Source organism: Narcine bancroftii, chromosome 1 (genome assembly GCF_036971445.1).
Source record: "Narcine bancroftii isolate sNarBan1 chromosome 1, sNarBan1.hap1, whole genome shotgun sequence".
Classification (NCBI taxonomy): domain Eukaryota; kingdom Metazoa; phylum Chordata; class Chondrichthyes; order Torpediniformes; family Narcinidae; genus Narcine; species Narcine bancroftii.
The window spans coordinates 161,727,958-161,749,286 of NC_091469.1; the positions used below are offsets into that span (position 1 = coordinate 161,727,958).

The 21,329-nt window shown below is 47.0% G+C and overlaps 1 protein-coding gene across 6 annotated transcripts in view; it reads right to left on the minus strand.

Moving 5' to 3' along the window:
• Positions 1-2,743: 2,743 nt before the first annotated feature.
• The window catches only part of dab2 (DAB adaptor protein 2), a 192,381-nt gene continuing 173,795 nt past the window's right edge, over positions 2,744-21,329 (minus strand). For 3 of the 6 annotated variants that reach the window (XM_069883919.1, XM_069883951.1, XM_069883910.1), the window contains 3 exons: positions 19,079-19,164; positions 9,662-9,739; positions 2,744-4,080 (listed from right to left, as the gene is read on the minus strand). In XM_069883919.1, coding sequence (XP_069740020.1) covers positions 9,668-9,739; positions 19,079-19,164 — 158 coding nt within the window. In that variant the 3' untranslated portion in view covers positions 2,744-4,080; positions 9,662-9,667. Of the gene's footprint in view, positions 4,081-9,659; positions 9,740-19,078; positions 19,165-21,329 lie in introns of those variants that run through there. The other 3 variants (XM_069883929.1, XM_069883940.1, XM_069883945.1) reach the window with 3 other exon arrangements.

Here is a 21,329-nt window from a genome sequence, read left to right on the forward strand (position 1 = left end):
GGGAACAGGTTGATGTTGTATATTTGGATTTCCGGAAGGCGTTTGATAAGGTGCCGCACAAGAGACTTATCAATAAGATACAGATGAATGGACTTGGGGGAAGTATATTGACAAGGATTGAGGATTGGTTAATTGACAGAAGGCAGTCGGGTAAATGGATGTTTTTCTGATTTTCAGACAGTGGTAAGTGGGGGGCCGCAGGGGTCGGTACTGGGCCCGCAGCCGTTCACCATTGATGATTTGGGAGAGAGGGCAGAGGGTCGTGTAGCCAAGTTTGCTGATGATGCTTAATTGAATGGAAAAGCAAATTGTACAGAGAATGTAGAGAGGCTGCAGAAGGATCTAGTCAAGGTAGGTGAGTGGGCAAAGGTCTGGCAGATGGAGTTTAATGTTAGTAAATGTGAGGTCATCCACTTTGGTGGGAAAAATAGAAGAGCAGATTATTATTTAAATGGTGAAAGACTGCAGGATGCTGTCGTGCAGAAGGACTTGGGAAGGCTTGTGCATGAATCGCAAAAAGTTGGATTGCAGGTACAACAGGTTATTAAGAAGGCAAATGGAATGTTGGCCTTCATCGCTAGAGGAATTGAATTCAAGAGCAGGGAGGTCATGCTGCAACTGTACAAGGTCCTGGTAAGGCTGCACCTGGAGAACTGGGTGGAGTTCTGGTCTCCAGACTTGAGGAAGGATATACTGGCCTTGGAGGTGGCCCAGAGGAGGCTCACCATGTTGATCCCAGAGATGAGGAGGTTGAACTACGAGGAGAGACTAAATCGTCTGGGATTATACTCACCCGAATTCAGAAGAATGAGAGGAGATCTTATAAAATAATGAAAGGGATGGATAAGATAGAGGTAGGTGAGACCAGAACTAGGGGACCCAGCCTCAAGATTCAGGGGAGCAGATTGAAGACGGAGTTGAGGAAAAACTTTTTTTTTCCCCCCAGAGAGTCATGAATCTGTGGAATACTCTGCCCAGGGAAGAGTTGAGGCAACTTCATTAAACCTATTTAAAGTTCAGTTAGATTTTTACAGAGAAAGGAATTAAGGGATATGGGGAAAAGGCAGGTAGGTGGAGATGCACTAAAACACGATCAAACATAACACACAAACAAACAATATATATGCAGAATGTATAAATGAATATTGTTCATAGAGTCTCAGAGGGTTTATATAAGCATGGGGGAGGGGGGTGGGAGTGGTGAGACTCCAATGCTTCTTCTCTGCCACTCTTACGGTCCTGTGGATTGACCCACAATCCATTTCTCTGCAGCAACCGTACTCACACTGTGATGTAGCCAGCCAGGATGTTCTTCATAGAATTTCTGTAGAAGGTTGACACGATGGAGGCTGGTAGCCTTGCCCACTTCAGTCTTCTCAGGAAATGCAGTCGCTGCTGCGCCTTCCTGACAAGTGAGGAGATGTTGAGTGGCCACGACAGGTCACTAGTTAAGTGAACTCCAAGGAACTTGGTGTCTCCACTCTCTCCACTACAGGGTTGTTGATGTGTAGTGAAGGGTGGTCGTTCCTGGTCCTCCTGAAGTCCACGATCATCTCCTTTGTCTTGTCCACATTGAGACTCAGTTTGTTACCCTTGCACCACGTCACGAGATTTCCCGCCTCTTCTCTGTAGTGCGACTCATCGTTGTTGCTGATGGAGCCGACGACTGTTGAGTCATCTGCAAACTTGATGACTCTGTTGGAGCTAGATCTGGCGATTCAGTCATGGGACAGTAGCGTGAACAGGAGCAGGCTGAGCACACAGCCCTGAGGTGCGCCAGTGCTCAGTGTGATGGTGCTCGATGTTCTGCTACTGACCCAGACAGACTGTGGTCTTTCCGTTAGGAAGTCCAGGATTCAGTTCCAGAGAGGGGCATTGAGTCGCAGTGAGGACAGCCTCTGGGGAATGATTGTAGTAAACACCGAGTTGAAGTTAATGAAGGGAAGTGGAGAGCTCAGATTGGATCGGAAATGTAGTCTTCAACCTCTGTTTTTCCACATGTGAATAGGGTCCAACAATCCAAATTGTGGTCTTTGGAGTGAAAAGCATAGATAGGTGGACAGCTGGCACCTTTTTCCCAGGGTGGGACCTGTGGGGGCCTGGAATGCATTGCCAAGGATGGTGCTGGAGGCTGGAACAATAGACTCTTAGATTGGCTCACGGATGGAAGATTAATAGAGGGTTACAAGGCAGCATGGATAGTGTCATGGTTAGAGCAACGTTGTTACAGTGCCAGTGATCAGGTCCGGGGTTCAAATCCCGCACTGTCCGATTGGAGTTTGTATGTTCTCCCCGTGTTTGCGTGGGTTTCCTCTGGGGGACCCAGTTTCCTCCCACCCTTCAAATGTACTGGAGTTTGTTGGTTCATTGGGGAGCATGGGCTCATGGGCTGAAATAGCCTGTTAATATGCATTATGTCTAAATTTAAATTTAATTTAAAGGTAAGGAAAGTTTCATGTTTTTTTTTGATAGGGTCTGCTCAACATCGTGGACTGAAGGGCTGGTTCTGTTCTCTGTCCCACTAAGTCCATGGACCTGAGTTTGACCCCTCATTACAGTCAGGAACACCAGGCTCCCTCAAACACATGTTGCGCCCCCCCCCACCCCCCCACCGCTTCCCCCTGGTAACGTCTCAGCTCGATAAATCCGCACCCATCCTCAGCAGGAAGTCCAAGGTTTACCCTCCCCACCCTCCACCGGGCAGGGTCAGCGGTGGGAACTGAATGGACACAGTCAACATATCTAGATGCTGCATTAATACATTTAATGAAAGATCACATTGAACTGATTACATTTGACATAGTTAAAGCTTTAAACGATCTACAGTTCCAGTTTATTGAACCATTTGAGATAAGATGTTGGCTGGGCAGACAAGGGCTATTGAGGAATGAGAAGTGGAGTGCTGGTCAGTTCAAGGAGTTCTTCAGACACTCAAGGCAATCCTGGGCTTGGCACCAAATGCCCGCCTTACAGACACTGACTGGCACTGGTGCCCACAATGGGTCCATTTCCAGTGGGATTAACCTTGCAATTGGATGAACTGAGGTGGGAGTGGGGTATGCACTGGGTTTCAATAATGTATTCCAGTTCAGGGGAGAGGATCCAAAGCGCTGCACTGGCCTTCAAGTCGCGTCTGGGGCAGGTTTGAAGTGAATCGAACGCATTGAGGAGTAGTGTACACAGCCAGCTCCTTCGCGCTGACCCCTGTTGGTCTGGTGTGTGCTGGGGGGCGGGGGGGCGGCGCGTGATCAGTTTGTAGCAGCAACATCTGGTCCCGCACATGAACAGCGCCCGGCGACAGCGTGGGCAGGAACCAGCAGGATTACACCAAGCAGGAGCACCTTCTGGACGCTTGCCGAGAGGTCCAGGGGGAGTATTTGGTTTAAAAAAAAATCAGGCTTTCTGTCACCCTTTAGTGCTAAACCTTCCATTGAGAGGAAGCTCAAAGTACAAAATGTGCAAAATTAGCATTTCTTCGTTTCATGCTCCTGCATTTCACTGGTTCCTCACTGTTCAAGGGTGACACCACCACGTCTGGAGTCCAATCCAGATGTCCAACGTCAGGTGTGGGACCTCAGCACATCCGAGAAACTCAAGGTCTGCAGGGTTTACAATATGGGAGTGGGAGTTCCCAAAGCCCTATTCTAAATTGGATGACAAATCTTCCAGTGCAGAGATAGTAGATGCTGGTCAAGAGAAAGGCACTTAGGTCCAAGACTGACCAACATCAGGCACACGGATCAAACCAGACAGGTCGACAAATAACTCAGAAAGATGGTCATAATACCAAGCTGAGAACAGGAGCTAAACTCTTCCATCCAACCAGCTTCGAGTGGCTTTCACTTCTCCAGGAGAGAGAGAGAGAGAGAAAGGGGAAAAAAAAAACACATTCAGGTTTGAAAATCACATCCGTCAATTGGAGTTAAACTTAGCTGCAGATCAGTCCCATCCCTGGTAACCAGCTTTGGTCCATCCACTGGTGGTCAGCAATGTTTCACGGGGGGGGAAAAAAGAAACGTTCCACTCGCAAGCCCTTCCGGTGCACGCAGGGACCAGCCAGTCCGGTCAAACGAGGGGCACCTGGGGAAAAGCGACAGCGGGCTGTCAAGGGAAAGGCTCGAAGGCATAAACCTGTGGGAAAGGCCATTGCACCGGGAATTTCCACATGGGGTGGGGGGGGGGGGGGGGGAGGCCACCACCCATTTCAACTCCCTGCCCCATTTCCATGCTGACAGGTCTGGCCACGCCGGTCTGAGACCATCCTCAGACTGGAGGGACAACACCTCATCTTCCGACTGGGCGCCCTCCAAGTAGAAGGCATTAACATCAACTTCTCTGGCTTTCATTAACACTCCCCTTTTTTCTTCTTTCCTCTATCTCTTTCCCCCTTTGCACTGACAGACCCACCCCCCCAACCCCCATTAATTCTCACCATTCCTCTCCTACCCATGACCATTTTGCCCATCGGTCTGTTCTCTTCCCCTTGCCCTTTCTTCCCTTCTCCCCCAACCTTTCATTCAGGCCCCTGCCTGCTTTTCCCTCATATCTTGAAGAAGGGCTTAGGCCTGAAACGTTGGTGAGATATCTTTACCCCTTATGGACGCTGCGAGACCTGCCGAGTTCCGCCACTTTTACTGCAATCACAGCGCCTGCAGATTTCAGCACTCCACATCTGGTTCCTACGGGCAACTCCATCTAAACAGCAGCAATTAAATACCCATGGAGCCTAGCTTTGGGAGAGACTCCAGGGCTTCTCAGGAAGGCAGTTGTTTCAATGAAATAGATGAAGCTGCCTCACCCACCTGTAACACCAAGGAGCTCCCGGCTGCACATGATACCCCAGTGCGTTCCCACTAGATACAGGCGTGGGAGGCGTAACTTCGATATACATTGTTGAGCCAACCTTAACAAATCCACTCCATGATCAATCCCTATAACCCCAGATGTTTCTTCCACATTGATTTCACCATTGCACCAGCCCCAGCAATGTATTCCACTCTAAAAGACTTAACTTTGACATCTCCCCCCAAACTTTCCTCCACTCACCTTAAACACCTTGCTATTGTTGCCCTGGGGAAAAATAATTGCAGGTTGTCCACCCTATCTTATACACCTCTATTGGATCATCGCTCAACCTTCATCACTCCAGCTTGCCTCATGAGACGGGTTCTCCAATTCAGGCAACATCCTGGTATCTCTCCTCTGCACCTTCACCAAAGTTTTCACATCCTTCCTGCAACAAGGTGACAAGAACTGCATGCAATACTCCAAATGTGGTCTAATGAGAGGTTTAATGGGGTGGAAACGTCACATCGTGGGTCTTGAACTCAGCCCTTGATTGATGAACACACCACATGCCTTCCTAACCACTACCCACTTGCATTGCAACCTCGAGGGATCTATGGGCCTGGAGCTCCAGATCCCTCAGTCCCTTCAAACCATCCTGTCAATTGTCATAAGTCTATCTCTGCAGATTGAACTCCATCTGCCAACCTCTTCACCGACTCTGCTTCCTGCCTCCATTCTGTTGAAACCTATGACCACCTTCTTTGCTATCCACAACACTTCCCACCTTTCTGTCATCCGCAGACTTCCACCTCCCATTTCATTTGTCATTTATATAATTTCTTTTTCATCATCTTGCCCACCACCAACTCATTGGACTACATTTCCCAGGATTCCCTGCCTGACATCTCCAATCCTCCGCTGCAGGCAGGAAGGACCCAAAGATTATCGCCAGTGCCGCAGCAATCTCTTCCCTCGCTTTCTGTAATAACCTGGGGTACATCCCATCGATTTATTCGCATGCTTTTCAGTTGCTCCAACAATTCCTCTTAGTTAACCTTGACATGTTACAACACATTAGCCTGCTCAATGCTAACCTCGCATTTAGGGCCTCTCTCCTTGGTGAGCAGCCCTACTTCCTCCACCTCCAGGCACCTCTTCCCCCTTTATCCTTGGACAGTCCTAGCCTCACTCCAGTCATCCTTCTGCTCTTCCTGCAGAAGTGCCTGAGGGGGGGGGGTGGGGGGTTGTTTCACTTAATCCTACTTGCCAAAACCTTCTTCATTCCCTCCTCTGAAGACCCCTTCTCCCACCTTGACATTTTATCTTCCTCTTGGATGCCACGTTCTGGTCTTCAGCCTACTCTAGATCCTTAGATTGCCAACTGCCGCAGAGACATCAACGGTTAGCATGGAAGCTACAGGGCCCATGACCCAGGTTCAAATTGTCACTGTCTGTAAGGAGTTTGGTGTTCTCTCTGTGTCTGTGCGAGTTTCCTCTGGGTGCTCCGATTTCCTCCCACCCTCCAAAACTTATGGGTAGCTGGAATGGCCTGAAATGGTGTTGTATGTTTACATTTTTAAAAAAACCATTAAAAATTCTTGACTTCACCCACACCACTCAACTAGAACCATAGAACATTACAGCACAGAAACAGGCCCCCTCAGCCATTCTTTTGCCTTGTCCCACTGACCTGCACTAGTCCATAGCCCTCCATACCTTTCCCACCCATGTAACTGTCCAAATTCTTAAATGTTAAAATTGAGCCCACATTCACCACCTCACTGGCAGCTTGTTCCACATCCCCACCACTCTCTGTGTGAAGAAGTTCCCCCTAAATTTTTCCCCTTTCACCCTTAATCCCTGTCCTCTGGTTTGTATCTCACCCACCCTCAGTGGGAAAATCCGACGAACATTTACTCTGTCTGTCCCCTCATAATTTTAAACACCTCCATCAAATCTCCCCTCATTCTTCTATGCTCCAGGGAACAAAGTCCTAACTTGTTTAACCTTTCCCTGTAACTCAGTTCCTGAACTCTGGGAAGCGTCCCAGCAAATCTTCTCTCAACGCTTTCTATCTTACATATCAGTGAGATATGTATTCTGTAGTACTTTCCTGTAGTTCGGTGACCAAAACTGCATACAATCCTCCAAATTTGGCCTCACCAATGTCTTATTTAACTTCATAACATCCCAATTCCTGGGCTCAATACTTTGATTTATGAAGCCAAAAGCTCTCTTTACAACCCTATTCACCTGTGACACCACTTTCAGGGAATTATGTATCTGTATTCCCAGATACCTCTGTTCTACCCCACTCCTCAGTGCCTGACCATTTACCGTGTACGTCCTTTCTTGGTTTATCCTTCCAAAATGCAACACCTCACACTTGTCTGCATTAAACTCCATCTGCCATTTAAAAATTTTTTTTTAAAATTTTTTTACACAGCCCATTTTTCCAGCGGGTCCAGGTCCCTCTGCAAATTTCCTCACCTGTTCCAATCTCACCTGCCCTCCACTTTCCTCATACCCTTGCGTCCCCTTCTAGCCCTCCCATCTCCTTTCTCAAGTTTCTTCCTGACTACCTGATAACCATCATGAGACTGGCCGATTTTGCTTCCTGTGCCTTATGCGCACTTCCTCACCAACCATGGTCCTTTCGCCCTGCCATCCTTTCCCCGCCTCAGTGACCCCTAAACATCCTCCACATTTCCGAGAACATCCGTTCCCAATTTAATGCTCCCGTTTCTCAGGGAGTGCCACTCAAACTCCCGTTAAAGACACAGTGTTTCACTGTGCAGGTGAAGAGCCCTGCATAATGTTTGAGACAAAGACACTTTTATCCTGTCCACAAGACCATTTTTCACAGGATTCTGCAGGCTCTTTTAAATACTTCTTGGCAAACTGTATTCTGGCCATCCTGCTTCTGGCTAACTAATGGTTTGCATCTTGCAGTGCAGCCTCTGTACTTCTGTACGTGAAGTCTTCTGCAGAGAGTAGTCGTTGAAACACCCTCACCTGCCTCCTGAAGAGTGTTTAGGAACACAGGAACATAGGAAGTAGGAACAGGAGAAAGCCAAAAATGGCCCATCGAGCCTGCTCCGCCATTCAATACGATCATGGTTGATCTAATTTATGACCTAACTCCACCTACCTGCCTTCTCCCCATATCCCCTAATTCCTCTATCACCTCATTCGGCCCATCGAGCCTGCTCCGCCATTCAATACGATCATGGTTGATCTAATTTATGACCTAACTCCACCTACCTGCCTTCTCCCCATATCCCCTAATTCCTCTATCACCTCATTCGGCCCATCGAGCCTGCTCCGCCATTCAATACGATCATGGCTGATCTAATTTATGACCTAACTCCACCTACCTGCCTTCTCCCCATATCCCCTAATTCCTCTATCACCTCATTCGGCCCATCGAGCCTGCTCCGCCATTCAATACGATCATGGCTGATCTAATTTATGACCTAACTCCACCTACCTGCCTTCTCCCCATATCCCCTAATTCCTCTATCACCTCATTCGGCCCATCGAGCCTGCTCCGCCATTCAATATGATCATGGCTGATCTAATTTATGACCTAACTCCACCTACCTGCCTTCTCCCCATATCCCCTAATTCCTCTATCATGTAAAAATTTATCTAACCGAATTTTAAATATGTTTAATGAGGCAGCCTCAACCACTTCCCTGGTTAGAGAATTCCAAACATTCATTTCTCTCTGGGAAAAACTATTTTTCCTCATCTCTGTCCTAAATCTACTCCCCCGAATCTTGAGACTGTGTCCTCTCGTTTTAGTTTCCCCGGCCAGCTCAAAAAACCTTCCTACATCTATCCTATCCGTACCCTTCATAATCCTACATGTTTCTATAAGATCTCCTCTCATTCTTCTGAACTCGACCGAATACAATCCTAGACGATATAATCTTTCACCATAAGTCAACCCCTTCATCCCAGGGATCAACCTAGTAAACCTCCTCTGGACCGTCTCCAAAGCCAGTAGATCCTTCCTCAAATATGGAGACCAGAACTGGACTCAGTACTCCAGGAGCGGTCTCACCAGTACCTTATACAGTTGCAACATGACCTCCCTACTCCTGAATTCAATTCCTCTAGCGATGAAGGCCAACATTCCATTTGCCTTCTTAATAACCTGCTGCACCTGCAACCTAACTTTTTGCGATTCATGCGCAAGCCCTCCCAAGTCCCTCTGTTTCTAATCTGCCGAACAGGTATTTGGGGATTTTTCTTCATTATGATGAAAATTCTTCTGTCATCAGCAGTGGAGGGTGTTCCTTGCAATACCATTTGGCTCTTTCTTCTTAACGATGTTCCAAAGAATTGATTTTGGTAAATCCTAAGGTTTGGGTGATGTCTTTCTTAATGATTTATTCTTGTTTTTCAGCCTCATAACGGCTTCTTTGGCACAACTCTGATCCTCAGATTGAAAAAATGGCAAAATGGTGATCAAAAGCTAAGAAGCCAGCCCAGCTCTCTTATCCCTGCACCAATGAAGCAATTAAACATGCCTGAGTACTCAAACACCTGTGAAGCCAAATGTCCCAAACATTAGTGTGTCCTGAAATGAGGGGACTATATGTAAAAAATGCTGTCATTTCTACATGGTTGAACCAAAATGTGTACAATAACCTTCAACAAAATCTGGAATGTACACTTTAATTACGTGAATTGTTTGATGACAAATTTAAAACTGTGGAGCACAGGGGCAAAAAAAGGGACAAAGTGTCTTTGTCCCAAAAATATACAACACTGTATGTCTTTAGAAAATCTGTCACTGTTCAAATTCAGGAGCTGTGGCAATAGCCCCCTCTCACAGTCAAACAGGTAATAGTCAAATACTTACAGGACGTTAAATAAATGGGTTTCCAAAGTGATCTCCAAAGGGGTCGGAAGATGGCTGTGGAGCTGCCGGACAGTCAGCCTAAAGGAACAAAAAAAGATGCTTTTAAACAAAGACATCCTCGCGTTGGGAGTCAGATCCCAGGCGCATCGCAGCCGGGTGCTCCCAGTCGACACCAGTTATCGGCCATCGCAAAGCTCGACCTCTGCTTTGCCATTCCACATTGAACACACTCTGGGTCTGGCTGAGAGCTGCAGAGCACAAGTTGTCACAAAGTGTCCCAAGGAGCTAGACGGGAACTGGTCCAACCTTGCAAGGGGAGTCTAATACAGCATTCATCTGAGACGGGTGGGGGAAGGTTCAGACTAGAGGGGCTCAGAATGGAGACGGCTTCTCTGGGTCAAGTAGGAACCTTTCCCTATTCACATCCTCTTGCTTGGAAACTTGGGGCAGATTGTCAGCGGCACCATTGAACACTACTGCACAGAAACAGGCCCTTCGAGACTTGCCAACCTATAATTCTGCCTAGTCCCACTGAGCTGCACCCAGTCCATACCTCTTCTGTAGACAGCCGCTGTTATTGGCTGCTCTGCACCCCGCTGCAATTGCATTGCAGCCACCGTACTCCTGGCAACGCTCTATGCATGCGCGCCATGTTAGAAGCTGTTCTAATTACTTTCTTAAGATTTTATTTTCACCTTGTATTCCTCAGGCAGTTCATCCCTTCCCTGCGGTTTATACCTGTTGTCCACATCCCTCTTCCTCCGAACCAAGTTCCCAATATCTTTTGAAAACCAAGGCTCCCAACAGTTTCTAACCTTTCCTTTAATCCTCATGGGGACAGACCAACTCTGCCCTCTCAGACCTTCTCCTTTGAATATCCTCCATTTAGCAGCTACATTCTTCCCTGAAAATAGCTTATCCCAATCCACACCCTCCAAATCTTTTCTCATCCCCTCGAAATTTGCTTTCTTCCAATCAAGAATCTCCATCTTTGGCTCACCTCTATTCTTTTCCATTACTAGTCTAAAACTAATAGTATTGTGATCACTAGACCCAAAGTGTTCCCCAACACAAACCTTTGTCACCTGACCTACCTCATTCCCTAATAGGAGATCCAATTCTGCCCCTTCTCTAGTCGGTTCTTCTACGTTTTGATTCAGAAAATTTTCCTGAACACATTAACAAACTCTACCTCATCCAGCCCTCTAACTGTATGGGCTCCCCAGTTAATGTTTGGAAAGTTAAAATCTCCCACAACTACCACTTTGTGTATATTACATGTATACGCAATCTCCTTACAAATTTGCTCCTCTAATTCCCTCAGCCCATTTGCTGGTCTATTCCTCAATTCTACCCAAATACCCTCACTGGACGATCTCACCGAACCATCCTGTCGCAGCACTGCTGTAATGTTCTCTCTAATAAGCAATGCAACCCCTGCACCTATTATCCCCCCTGTTCTATCATGTCTAAAACAATAGAATCCTGGAATATTTAACTGCCAAACCTGCCCTTCCTGCAACCAAGTTTCACAATATCGTATTTCCACGTGGCCATCCATGCCTTAAGCTCATCCTCCTTATTTACTATGCTCTTTGCCTTATAATATATGCCCTTAAGGGAATGTTCTCCATAAATACTCCATCTACTTTTACCTCTTTCCCTCCTTCATTTATATTTACATCTATTCCCTCCATTCCTTCCAATCTAGGTGTTCTTCCTCCCTCATCTCCGTACTCTCATTCTGATTCTCACCCCCCCCCTCCCCGCCAAACTGGTTTAAACCCTCCCCATCAGCTCAAGCAAACCTGCCCGCCAGGATATTGGTCCCCCTCCAGTTCAGGTGCAGACCGTCCCTTTTGTACAGGTCAGACTTACCCCAGAAGAGATCCCAATGATGCAGAAATCTAAACCCCTGCCCCAGCTCCTGAGCCACACGTTCATCCTCCACAACTTCCTCTTCCGACCCTCACTAGCACATGGTACAGGCAGCAATCCCGAGGTCGCCACCCTTGAGGTCCTGCTTTTCAACTTCTCCCCTAATGCTATGTAATTCCTTTCCAGGACCTCATCCTCACTATGGACCACAACTTCTGGCTGCTCCCCCTCCCCCACCAGAATGCTGTGGACCCGATCAGAGACATCCCTGACCCTGGCACCTGGGAGGCAACATATCAACTGGGATCCCCGATCTCATCCAGCAAACCTCCTATCTGCTCCTCAAACCAGTGAATCCCCAACTCCAAGAGCCCTACTCTTTTCCCCCCCTTCCCTTCTGAGCCAAGGGTCCAGCCCCTGTGCCAGAGACCTGATCTCCATGACTTCTCCCCTATAGATCGGCCCCTCCAGCCATCTCCAAAGCAGTATACTTGTTGTTGAGAGGACCAGCCACAGGGGTTCTCTGCATTGCCTCTCCCTTTCCCTTTCCTCACAGACACCCATTTCCCTAATTCCTGACTGCTGGGGGTGGCTGCCTCCCCATCACTCCTATCTATCACTGCCTCTCCCTCCCTTATGATCTGGAGTTCATCCAGCTGAAACTCCAGCTCCCTAACCAGAGGTTCCATGAGTTGCAACTGGATGAACCTTTTGCAGGTGTCGTCATCAGGAACATCTGTGTTGTCCCTGGCCTCCCGCATCCTGCACTCGGAGCACAGGACGACCTCAACTGCCTCCATCGCCTGCTTCTTTATTTAAATTAGAGTCATTAAAGATAATCTCAAAACAGACTTGCCAAACTTACCTCACAGAGAGTTCTTCCTCAGCCTCTGTTCAACAGATCCAAACCTCAGTGCCCCCACTCCTTCCCTGACCCCTCCTTCATCTTACTCTCCTTTTAATGGCACTCTACCAATTAACTTAATTACCGTCTCCCACATATCAATTCCCAGCTAGCTCTCTTTTCAAGTTCGCACCAACCACTTACCTCTCCCACTAAAAAAATGTCATTAGTTTCAGGCTAATTATGGAGAAGAATCGGTCTGGTCATCAAGTTCAGGTTCTGAATTGGAGAAAGGCCAATTTTGAGGAAATGAGGAAGGATCTCAGAAGAGTTGATTGGAAAAAGTTATTTTCTGGCAAGGAGGCATCCAGCAGGGGGGGAGACAAGATTCTGAAAGAGCAAAGTTTGCACATTCCTATGGGGAATAAGGGCAAGGTTAACAGATATGGGGGAACCTTAGGTTTTCAAGGGATATTGGAGAGCTGGTTAAGAAAAGGATGGGGCTATGTATGCGGGATAGATAACAAGGAGGAAATGAGCCGCTTGCAGAGCATAGAAAATGTAAGAGAATGGTTAAGGAGGAAATCAGGAAAGCAAAAAAATTCACCAAGGTGCTTTGGCAGATAATGTGAAGGAAAATCCAAAGTGTTTCTACAAGTTTGTTAAAAGTATAGTAAGGGACAAAATTGGACCCATAGAAAATCAGTGAGGTCAACTATGTGCGGATTCTCGCGAAACTGGGGAGATATTAAACAATTTTTTTTGCATCGGTATTTATGCAGGAAACTGGCTCAGTGAATAAGGATGGAAGTGAAACAAATAGAAGTGTCATGGAACATACAGAGTTTAAGGAGGAGGTACCTGCTACCTTGAAACGTAGACAAATCCCCTGGGCCAGATATGATGTTCCCCTGCACCTTGAGGGAGATAAGGACTGAAACTACAGGGCCTCTGCTGGATATATTCAAGATGTCCTTGGTCATGGGGGAGGTGCCGGAGGATTGGAGGGTGGCTCATGTTGTCCCGCTGTTTAAGAAGGCCTCCAAGAGTAAACCAGGTAGCTATAGGTCAGTGGTCCTGACATCAGTAGTAGGTAAATTTTTTGAAGTATTTCTGAGAGATGGGATATATAGATATTTGGACCGTCATCAGTCAGCGTGGCTTTGCGTGCGATAGGTCGTGTTTAACGAATCTTGTAGAGCTTTTGAGGAAGTTACCAGGAAGGTAGATGAGGAAAAGGCTGTGGATGTTGTTTACATGGACTTTAGTAAGGCCTTCAAGGTTCCACAGGAGAGGTTGGTTCAGAAGGTTAGGACACTAGGTATACATAGAGAGGTTGCAAACTGGATTTGACATTGGCTTGGTGGAAGAAAACAGAGAGTGGTGGTGGATGGTGGCTTTTCAGACTGGAGGTCTGTGTCAGATGAGATGCCTCAGGGATCTGTGTTGGGACCATTATTGTTTGTTACCTATATAAATGACCTAGATGATAACGTGGTGAATTGGATCAGCAAGTTTGCTCATGACACCAAGATGGAAGGCGTCGTGAACTGTGAGGAAGATTTTCAAAGCTTGCAGAGGGATCTGGGCCCGCTGGGAAATTGGGCCAGTAAACGGCTGGTGGAATTTAATGTAGATAGGTGTGGTGTTGCACTTTGGAAGTGCGAATCAGGGTAGGAGGTACCCAGTAAACGGTCGGGCACTGAGGAGTGTGGAGTAGCAGAGAGATAGAAACATAGAAACATAGAAGATAGGAGCAGGAGAAGGTCATTCGACCTTTTGAGCCTGTTCCGCCATTCAACGAGATCATGGCTGATCTTAAAGTTCAGTACCCCGTCCCCGCCTTCTCTCCGTAACCTTTAATACCCTTATACTGAAGAAATATATCTAATTCCCTCTTAAATAGATTTAATGAACCTGCCTCTACTGCCCTCTGTGGCAATGAATTCCACAGATTCACCACCCTCTGGGTAAAGAAATTCCTCCTCATCTCGGTCCTAAATGGTTTGCCTATTATCCTCGAACCATGGCCCCGGGTTCTGGATTTTCCCATCCTTGGAAACATCCCATCTGCATCCATTCTGTCCAGTCCTGCCAGAATTTTATATGTCTCTATGAGATCCCCTCTCAATCTTCTAAACTCCAGCGAGTACAATCCCAATTTGCGCAATCTTTCCTCACAAGTCATTCCTGCCATTCCAGGTATCAGCCTGGTGAATCGCCTCTGCACTCCCTCCATTGCAAGAACATCCTTCCTTAGATAAGGTGACCAAAACTGCACACAATACTCCAGGTGGGGTCTCACCAAGGCCCTATACAGCTGCAGTAAGGTATCCTTGTTCTTATACTCAAACCCTCTTGATATGAAGGCCAACATACCATTTTCCTTTTTAACTGCCTGCTGTACCTGCATGTTCACCTTCAGAGACTGATGTACAAGTACCTCTAGGTCTCTCTGCACTTCCCCATCTCTTAATCTATTGCCATTCAAATAGTAATCTTCCCTCCGGTTTGTATGACCAAAGTGGATAACCTCACATTTATCCACATTGTAGTGCATTTGCCATGGATCTGCCCAGTCCCTCAATTTATCCAAATCACACTGGAGCTTTCTGACCCCCTCTTCCGTGCACACAACCCCCCCTAGTTTAGTGTCATCTGCAAATTTGGAGATATTACATCCAATCCCCTCATCCAGATCATTAATGTAAATTGTGAACAGCTGGGGTCCCAGTACAGATCCCTGTGGTACCCCTCTGGTCACCGCCTGCCACTCAGAAAACGAGCCATTTATCCCAACTCTCTGTCTTCTACCTGCCAGCCAGTTCTCAATCCACATCAATACTTTGCCCCCAATCCCATGAGCCTTGATTTTGGAAGCCAGTCGTTTATGCGGGACCTTATCGAAGGCCTTTTGGAAGTCCAGGTACACCACATCCACTGGCTCTCCCCTATCTATTTTACCTGTCACCATCTCAAAGAATTCCAATAGATTTGTCAAGCATGATTTACCTTTTGTAAATCCATGTTGACTCCGTCCGATCCCTTCTCTGCTAGTCATATGCTCCGCTATTACATCCTTAATAATGGATTCCATCATTTTGCCCACTACTGATGTAAGGCTCACCGGCCGATAATTCCCAGCTTTTTCTCTACCCCCCTTTTTAAATAGTGGGGTAACATTAGCTACCCTCCAATCCATGGGTACTGATCCTGAGTCTATCGAGTTCTGGAAAATAATTCTTAAAGCATCTGCTATCTGAATGGCCACTTCCTTGAGTACCCTAGGATGTAGATTATCAGGCCCTTGGGATTTATCGGCCTTCAATCCCATCAATTTCCCCAAGACCATGTCTTTAGAGATACTGATTTCTTTCAGTTCCTCCCTTGCATTAGTCTCTATCTTTCCCAACATCTGGGATACAGATACATTGTTCCCTGAAGGTGGTGTCGCAGGTGGACTGGGTTGTAAAGAAAGTTTTGGCATCTTAGCTCTTACAAATCAAAGTATTGAGTATAGAAATTGGAATGTTATGTTGAAGTTATTCAAGTCATTGGTAAGACCAAACTTAGAATATTGTGTGCAGTTCTGGTCATCTAGCAGCAGGGAAGATATCAATAAGATAGAAAAAATGCAGAGAAGGTTTACTAGGATGTTGCCAGGTCTTCAAGAGTTGCCGAGAAAAATTAAACAGGTGAGGACTCTACTCCTTAGAACGAAGAAGAATGAAGGGAGATTTGATAGAGGTTTAGAAGATTATGAGGGGTATAGACAGAGTAGATGTGAGTCAGATGTTTCCACCTAGACCGGGGGGAGATCAATGCGAGAGGTCATAGCTTTAGGCTAAAAGGGGAGAGGTGTAAGGAGATCATTCGGGGAAAGTTCTTTACTCGGAGAGTGGTGGGAGTATGGAATGATCTGCCATCTGATGTAGTGAATGCAGATTCCATCTTGAGTTTCAAAAAATAAATTGGATTTAATCACCCCAGGGATGGACTGCCTAGGTAGGGTATATCATCCCTGGGTTCATCTGACACCCTTCTATCATTTAAGAGAAGATTGGATGTGTTCATGGAGGTGAGGGGGTTGGAGAAATATTGGTGGAGGGCGGGAGGATTGAGCTAGTGGAGTTGTTCTAGTGAACCAGTGTGGACTCGAAAGGCCGACATGCCCTGTTTCCGCTCTGTAAATGGTTATATGGTTAATACATGGATGGGAGAGGTCTGGAGGGTTATGGAATGAGAGTAGGTCAGTGGGACTAGCTAGTCTTATTGGTCGGCACAGACCAGAGGGGTCGAATGGCCCATTGTTCTCTGCTGTAACGTTCTATGGTTCTAGTTGTCTTGTTATTCAGTACGCAATAACAAATGCCTCCCATCCACGTACCTGTCCAAATTTTTCTCAAATGCCGAAATAGAGCCTACATTTACCAGTTCCACTGGCAGCTCATTCCACACTCTCACCACTCTCTTAATGCTCCCTTTAAACATTTCACCTTTCACCTTTAACCCACGTCCTTTAGTTTTTAAAATCGCAAAATCAGAATTTATTGTCTTGAATATGTCATAAAATGTTGTTTTGCAGCAGCGACAATAATGTAAACATTTAAACCACTTGCAGAATTAAAAAATAGTGCAAGCAAGAGAAAAAAAAATCAAAGTCGGGCTGTGCCTGTGGTTCATTGATCATTCAGGAATCTGATGGCGGAGGGGAAGATGCCATCCTTGTGCCGCTGAGTGCTCGCCTTCAGGCTCCTGTACCTTTTCCCGATGGTAGCAGAGTGAAGAGGGCATGGCCTGGGTGGTGGTGGGGGTCTTTGAGGATAGGGGCTGCTTTTGTAAGACACCGCCTCATGTCGATGTCCTCGATGGAGTGAAGTCTGGTGCCTGTGATGTTGCAGGCCGAGTTCACAACCCTCTGGAGTTTATTCTTGCCCTGAGAGTTGGCGTCTCTGTGCAGCCATCCAGAATTCTCTCCATGGTCTTCCTGTAGAAGTTTTCGAGTCCTCGGTGACGTACTGAATCTCCTCAAACTTCATGAAATATGGCCGCTGGTTATATTCTTCACCTAATCTCAGTGGCAAAAAGCCTGCTTGCATTTATCTAAACTCATAATTTTAGAATACCTCTATCAAATCTCCCTTCATTTTTTGGCACTCCAGGGAATAAAGTCATAACGGTCAAAATGTACAGGGTTTGTAAGTTAATTGGGGTAATTGGGCAGGCACAGGTTCATGGGCCAGAATGGCCTGTTACCATACTGTATGACTAAAATTTTTTTTTAATTAAAAAAACCCTGTTTAATATTTCATTCTAACTCATTTCTTCAAATCCCAGCAACAGTGTCCTCTGCACTCCTTCAATCTTACTGATATCCTTCCTGAAGTTCGGTGACTGAAACTATCCACAACACTCCAACTTTGGCCACACCGATGTCTTGTACAACTTCACCAGTGTCTAAGATTCCTCAAGGATTGCAAAGCATGTGCAGATGACAAGCTACCGTTGCAGTTGTAATGTGCCCCTGACCCTCCCTGCGGTCTCCAACCGCCCCTCCCCGCACAAAGATGGAGACCTGATGAGGATTGCGATCCAATCTGCAGTCAGTCAGATCCAAAGCCGCAGCTGGAAACCATCTTGGAGATGAGATCAGCAGCTCTGGCAAGAGCAGGGGGCACTTGGACAAAAGGTTGGAGAAGGCCTAATGAGGAAGAGAGGTCTACCCCGGCAACCAGGAGGGTCTGAATCTCCGAAAGATTAATGTTCACCTGGTAGGTAAGTCCTCCACGTCCCAGTGGGAAGAGTTCAGCAAACCTCTCCTGGTGTCAAGGCAAATAATACCAGTGTGTTTTTTTAAATGTTTTAAATTTAGACATAGGAGAGTAACAGGCCCGTTAGGCATATGAGCCCGCGGTGGCCAATTACACCCAAATGACCTACAACTCCGGTATGTTTTGAAGGTTAGAAGGAAACTGTGAAGCCCCCAGAGGAAACCCACTCAGACATGGGGAGAACGTACAAACTCCTTAAAGACAGCACATGAGTCAAACCCTGGTCACTGGCATTGTAACAGTGTGGCGCTAACCATGCCACCCTACAGATGTGTGGTGGAAAGTGTGCATCACGGCCTGACACGAGGGGTGGGGGGGGATGGGGACACAATACTCCCGAGCATAAAGCCCTGCAAAAGGTAATGGGCACAGCCCAGGATATCTCAGGTAAACCCCCCCCCCACCCCACCGCCCAGAACCTCTACGGGGAACGCTGCCATCGGAGAGCAGCAGCGATCATCAAGGATCCACCCCACCCAGCGCACGATCTGTTCTCACTGCTGCCATTAGGAATGAGGTGTCGGTGCCACAGGCCTCGCACCACCAGGTTCAGGAACAGCTGCCACCCTTCCACCATCAGATTCCTCAACGATAAACTCCACTAGGGATTCATTTAAGGTCTCTCACTTTGCACGTTATTTATTACTGAATTATTTTTATGAATTGCCGTTTGTTTACATTTCTCTTTTTCTTATATAGTTACTGATAAGTGGAAATTCTGCCTGGTGCGCAGGAAAATGAATCTCAGGGCTGTATGTGATGTCACGTATGCACTCTAATGGAAAAAATCTGAACTTTGTTGAGCTCGTCCCGCTGTGATATCACCAGAACATTAACACAGGGTCATCCATAACCTGTACTCACTGTGTGAGAGGGAGCAAACGGATCTCCCAGCAAATCAAAGGGTTTCTGAACTGGTGCAGTCTGTCTTGCAGGAGCTACTGGAACCTCTACAAAGGGAGAAAACAGGCGTGGACCCCGTTAAACAGCAGCTTTCAGACTTCAGGCACTGTGCTTTCTCCTCCCACCCTTCCACAACCAGCAGGCATGTCCCCATGTGGAGGTAAAGGCTCTGAGAGGCTGCTCTGTAGCCTCGTCACCATCCACTGGCATTCACCGTTGGAAAAGATTCGCGAGGATGACTCCCAGGATGTGGTGGGATCTTAATTTTAACTGAGACATACAGCACGGTAACAGGCCCTTTTGGCCCACGAGTCCACGCCCGCAATCCCCGGCACGTTTGGTGGGGGAGGAAACCAGAGCCCCCGGGGAAAACCCGCGCAGACACGGGGAGAATGCTCAAACCCCTTACACCCAGCGCGGGATTCCAACCCTGGTAATGGTATAGCGCCGACTGAAATGCCAACCCTGACTTACAAGGATATTTCCCCTGGATGGTCAGAGGCTTGTGCGGAAACCCAAGGTTTCAGGAGGGGCATTTCAATATTCCTCGACAAGGTGGGGGGGGGGGGGTGGAAGAAAAGAATAGTAAAACGTGACACTGGAAAAACTCAGTAGGTCAATGAGTGTCCTTTATATGGCAGAGATAAACACATATAACCAATGTTTTGGGCTTGAGCCCTTCAAAGAATACTCATACCTTAATGAAGCGCTCAAGCCCGAAACGTCGGTTCTGTATCTTTCGCTTTGCTTCATAAAGGACACTGTTTCCCCTGCTGAGTTTCTCCAGCCTCGTGTTTTTAACTCGACCACAGTGTCTGCGGCCTTTCGTGTTTTACTATAGATTAGAGGTGAGTGGGACTTGTTTCTGAGGGCCCATGAGTTTCCAAGGGTGGCGAATGTGGGCACTCCGTTTCCACAAATGGCTGTGGAGGCCAGGTTGTTGGGCAGATTGAAAGTGGAGGAGGATACATTCTTGATCAGTCAGGGTGCCAGTGGTTTTGGGGAGAAGGCAGGAGAATTGGGTTGAGGGGAAAGTTGCATCAGCCACAATTCGAATGGGGGACCAGGCTTGATGGGCAGAGGGAAATGGGAATACAGATACATAATCCACTGAAAGTGGCGTCACAGGTGGACAGAGTCGTAAAGAGAGCTTTCGTAAATTCGTATTGAGTCCGGGAGTTGGGATGTTATGGTAAAGTTGTATAAGACATTGGTGAGGCCATATTTGGAGGATTGTGTGCAGTTTTGGTCATCGAACTACGGGAAAGGTATCAATAAGATAGAAAGAGGGCAGAAGATTTACTGGGATGTTGCCCGGACTTCAGGAACTGAGTTACAGGGAAAGGTTAAACTTGATTAGGACTTGATTCCCTGGAGTGTAGAAGAATGAGGGGAGATTTGATGGAGGTATTTAAAATGATGAGGGGGACAGACAGAGGAAATGTAGATAAGCTTTTTCTACTTGGGGTAGGTGAGATACAAATCAGAGGAGATGGGTTAAGGTTGAAAGGGGAAAGGTTTAGGGGGAACATGAGGGGGAACTTCACACTGAGAGTGATGGGGGTGTGGAACGAGCTGCCAGCTGTTAAGTGGTGAATGCAGGTTAAGTTTTAACATTTTTAGAGGAATTGGAGCCATGTACGTGGATGGGGGGGGGATGGAGGGATATGGACTAGACAGAAAAATGGTTCGGCACAGATTAGAAGGGCCCTATTTGTGTGCTGTAATGTTCTTTGGAATAGCCTAATTCTGCTCCTATATCTTCTGGAGCTGGCAGTATTAGAGGCAGGAACAAGTGTGAGACATGAGCAAGGAGGTGCTTTTAAGATTTTTAATTTCAACATACAACAGGGTAGTAGGTACTTTCAGCCCATGAGTCATGCCGTCAAACTACACCCAATTGACCTAGGACACCTGGTACGTTTCAAACAGTGGGAGGAAACCGGAGCTCCTGGGGTAAAGGCCCTCACAGAGAGGGGGAGGACATACAAACTCTTTACAGACAGTGAAATCCAGTCCTGATCGCTGTCACAGTGTAGCGCTAACCGCCACGCTAAAAAGTCTATGGGAGAAGCAGGACTAGCTCAGGCATTCAACTTGGTCAGCATGAATGGGTTGGGCCCAATGGCCTTTCAGTGTTGCAGAACTGACTTGTCCCTCTCCCCACCCAGCCATAACCAACTTCAGCCATCGTGCTAGATCTCAGAACCAT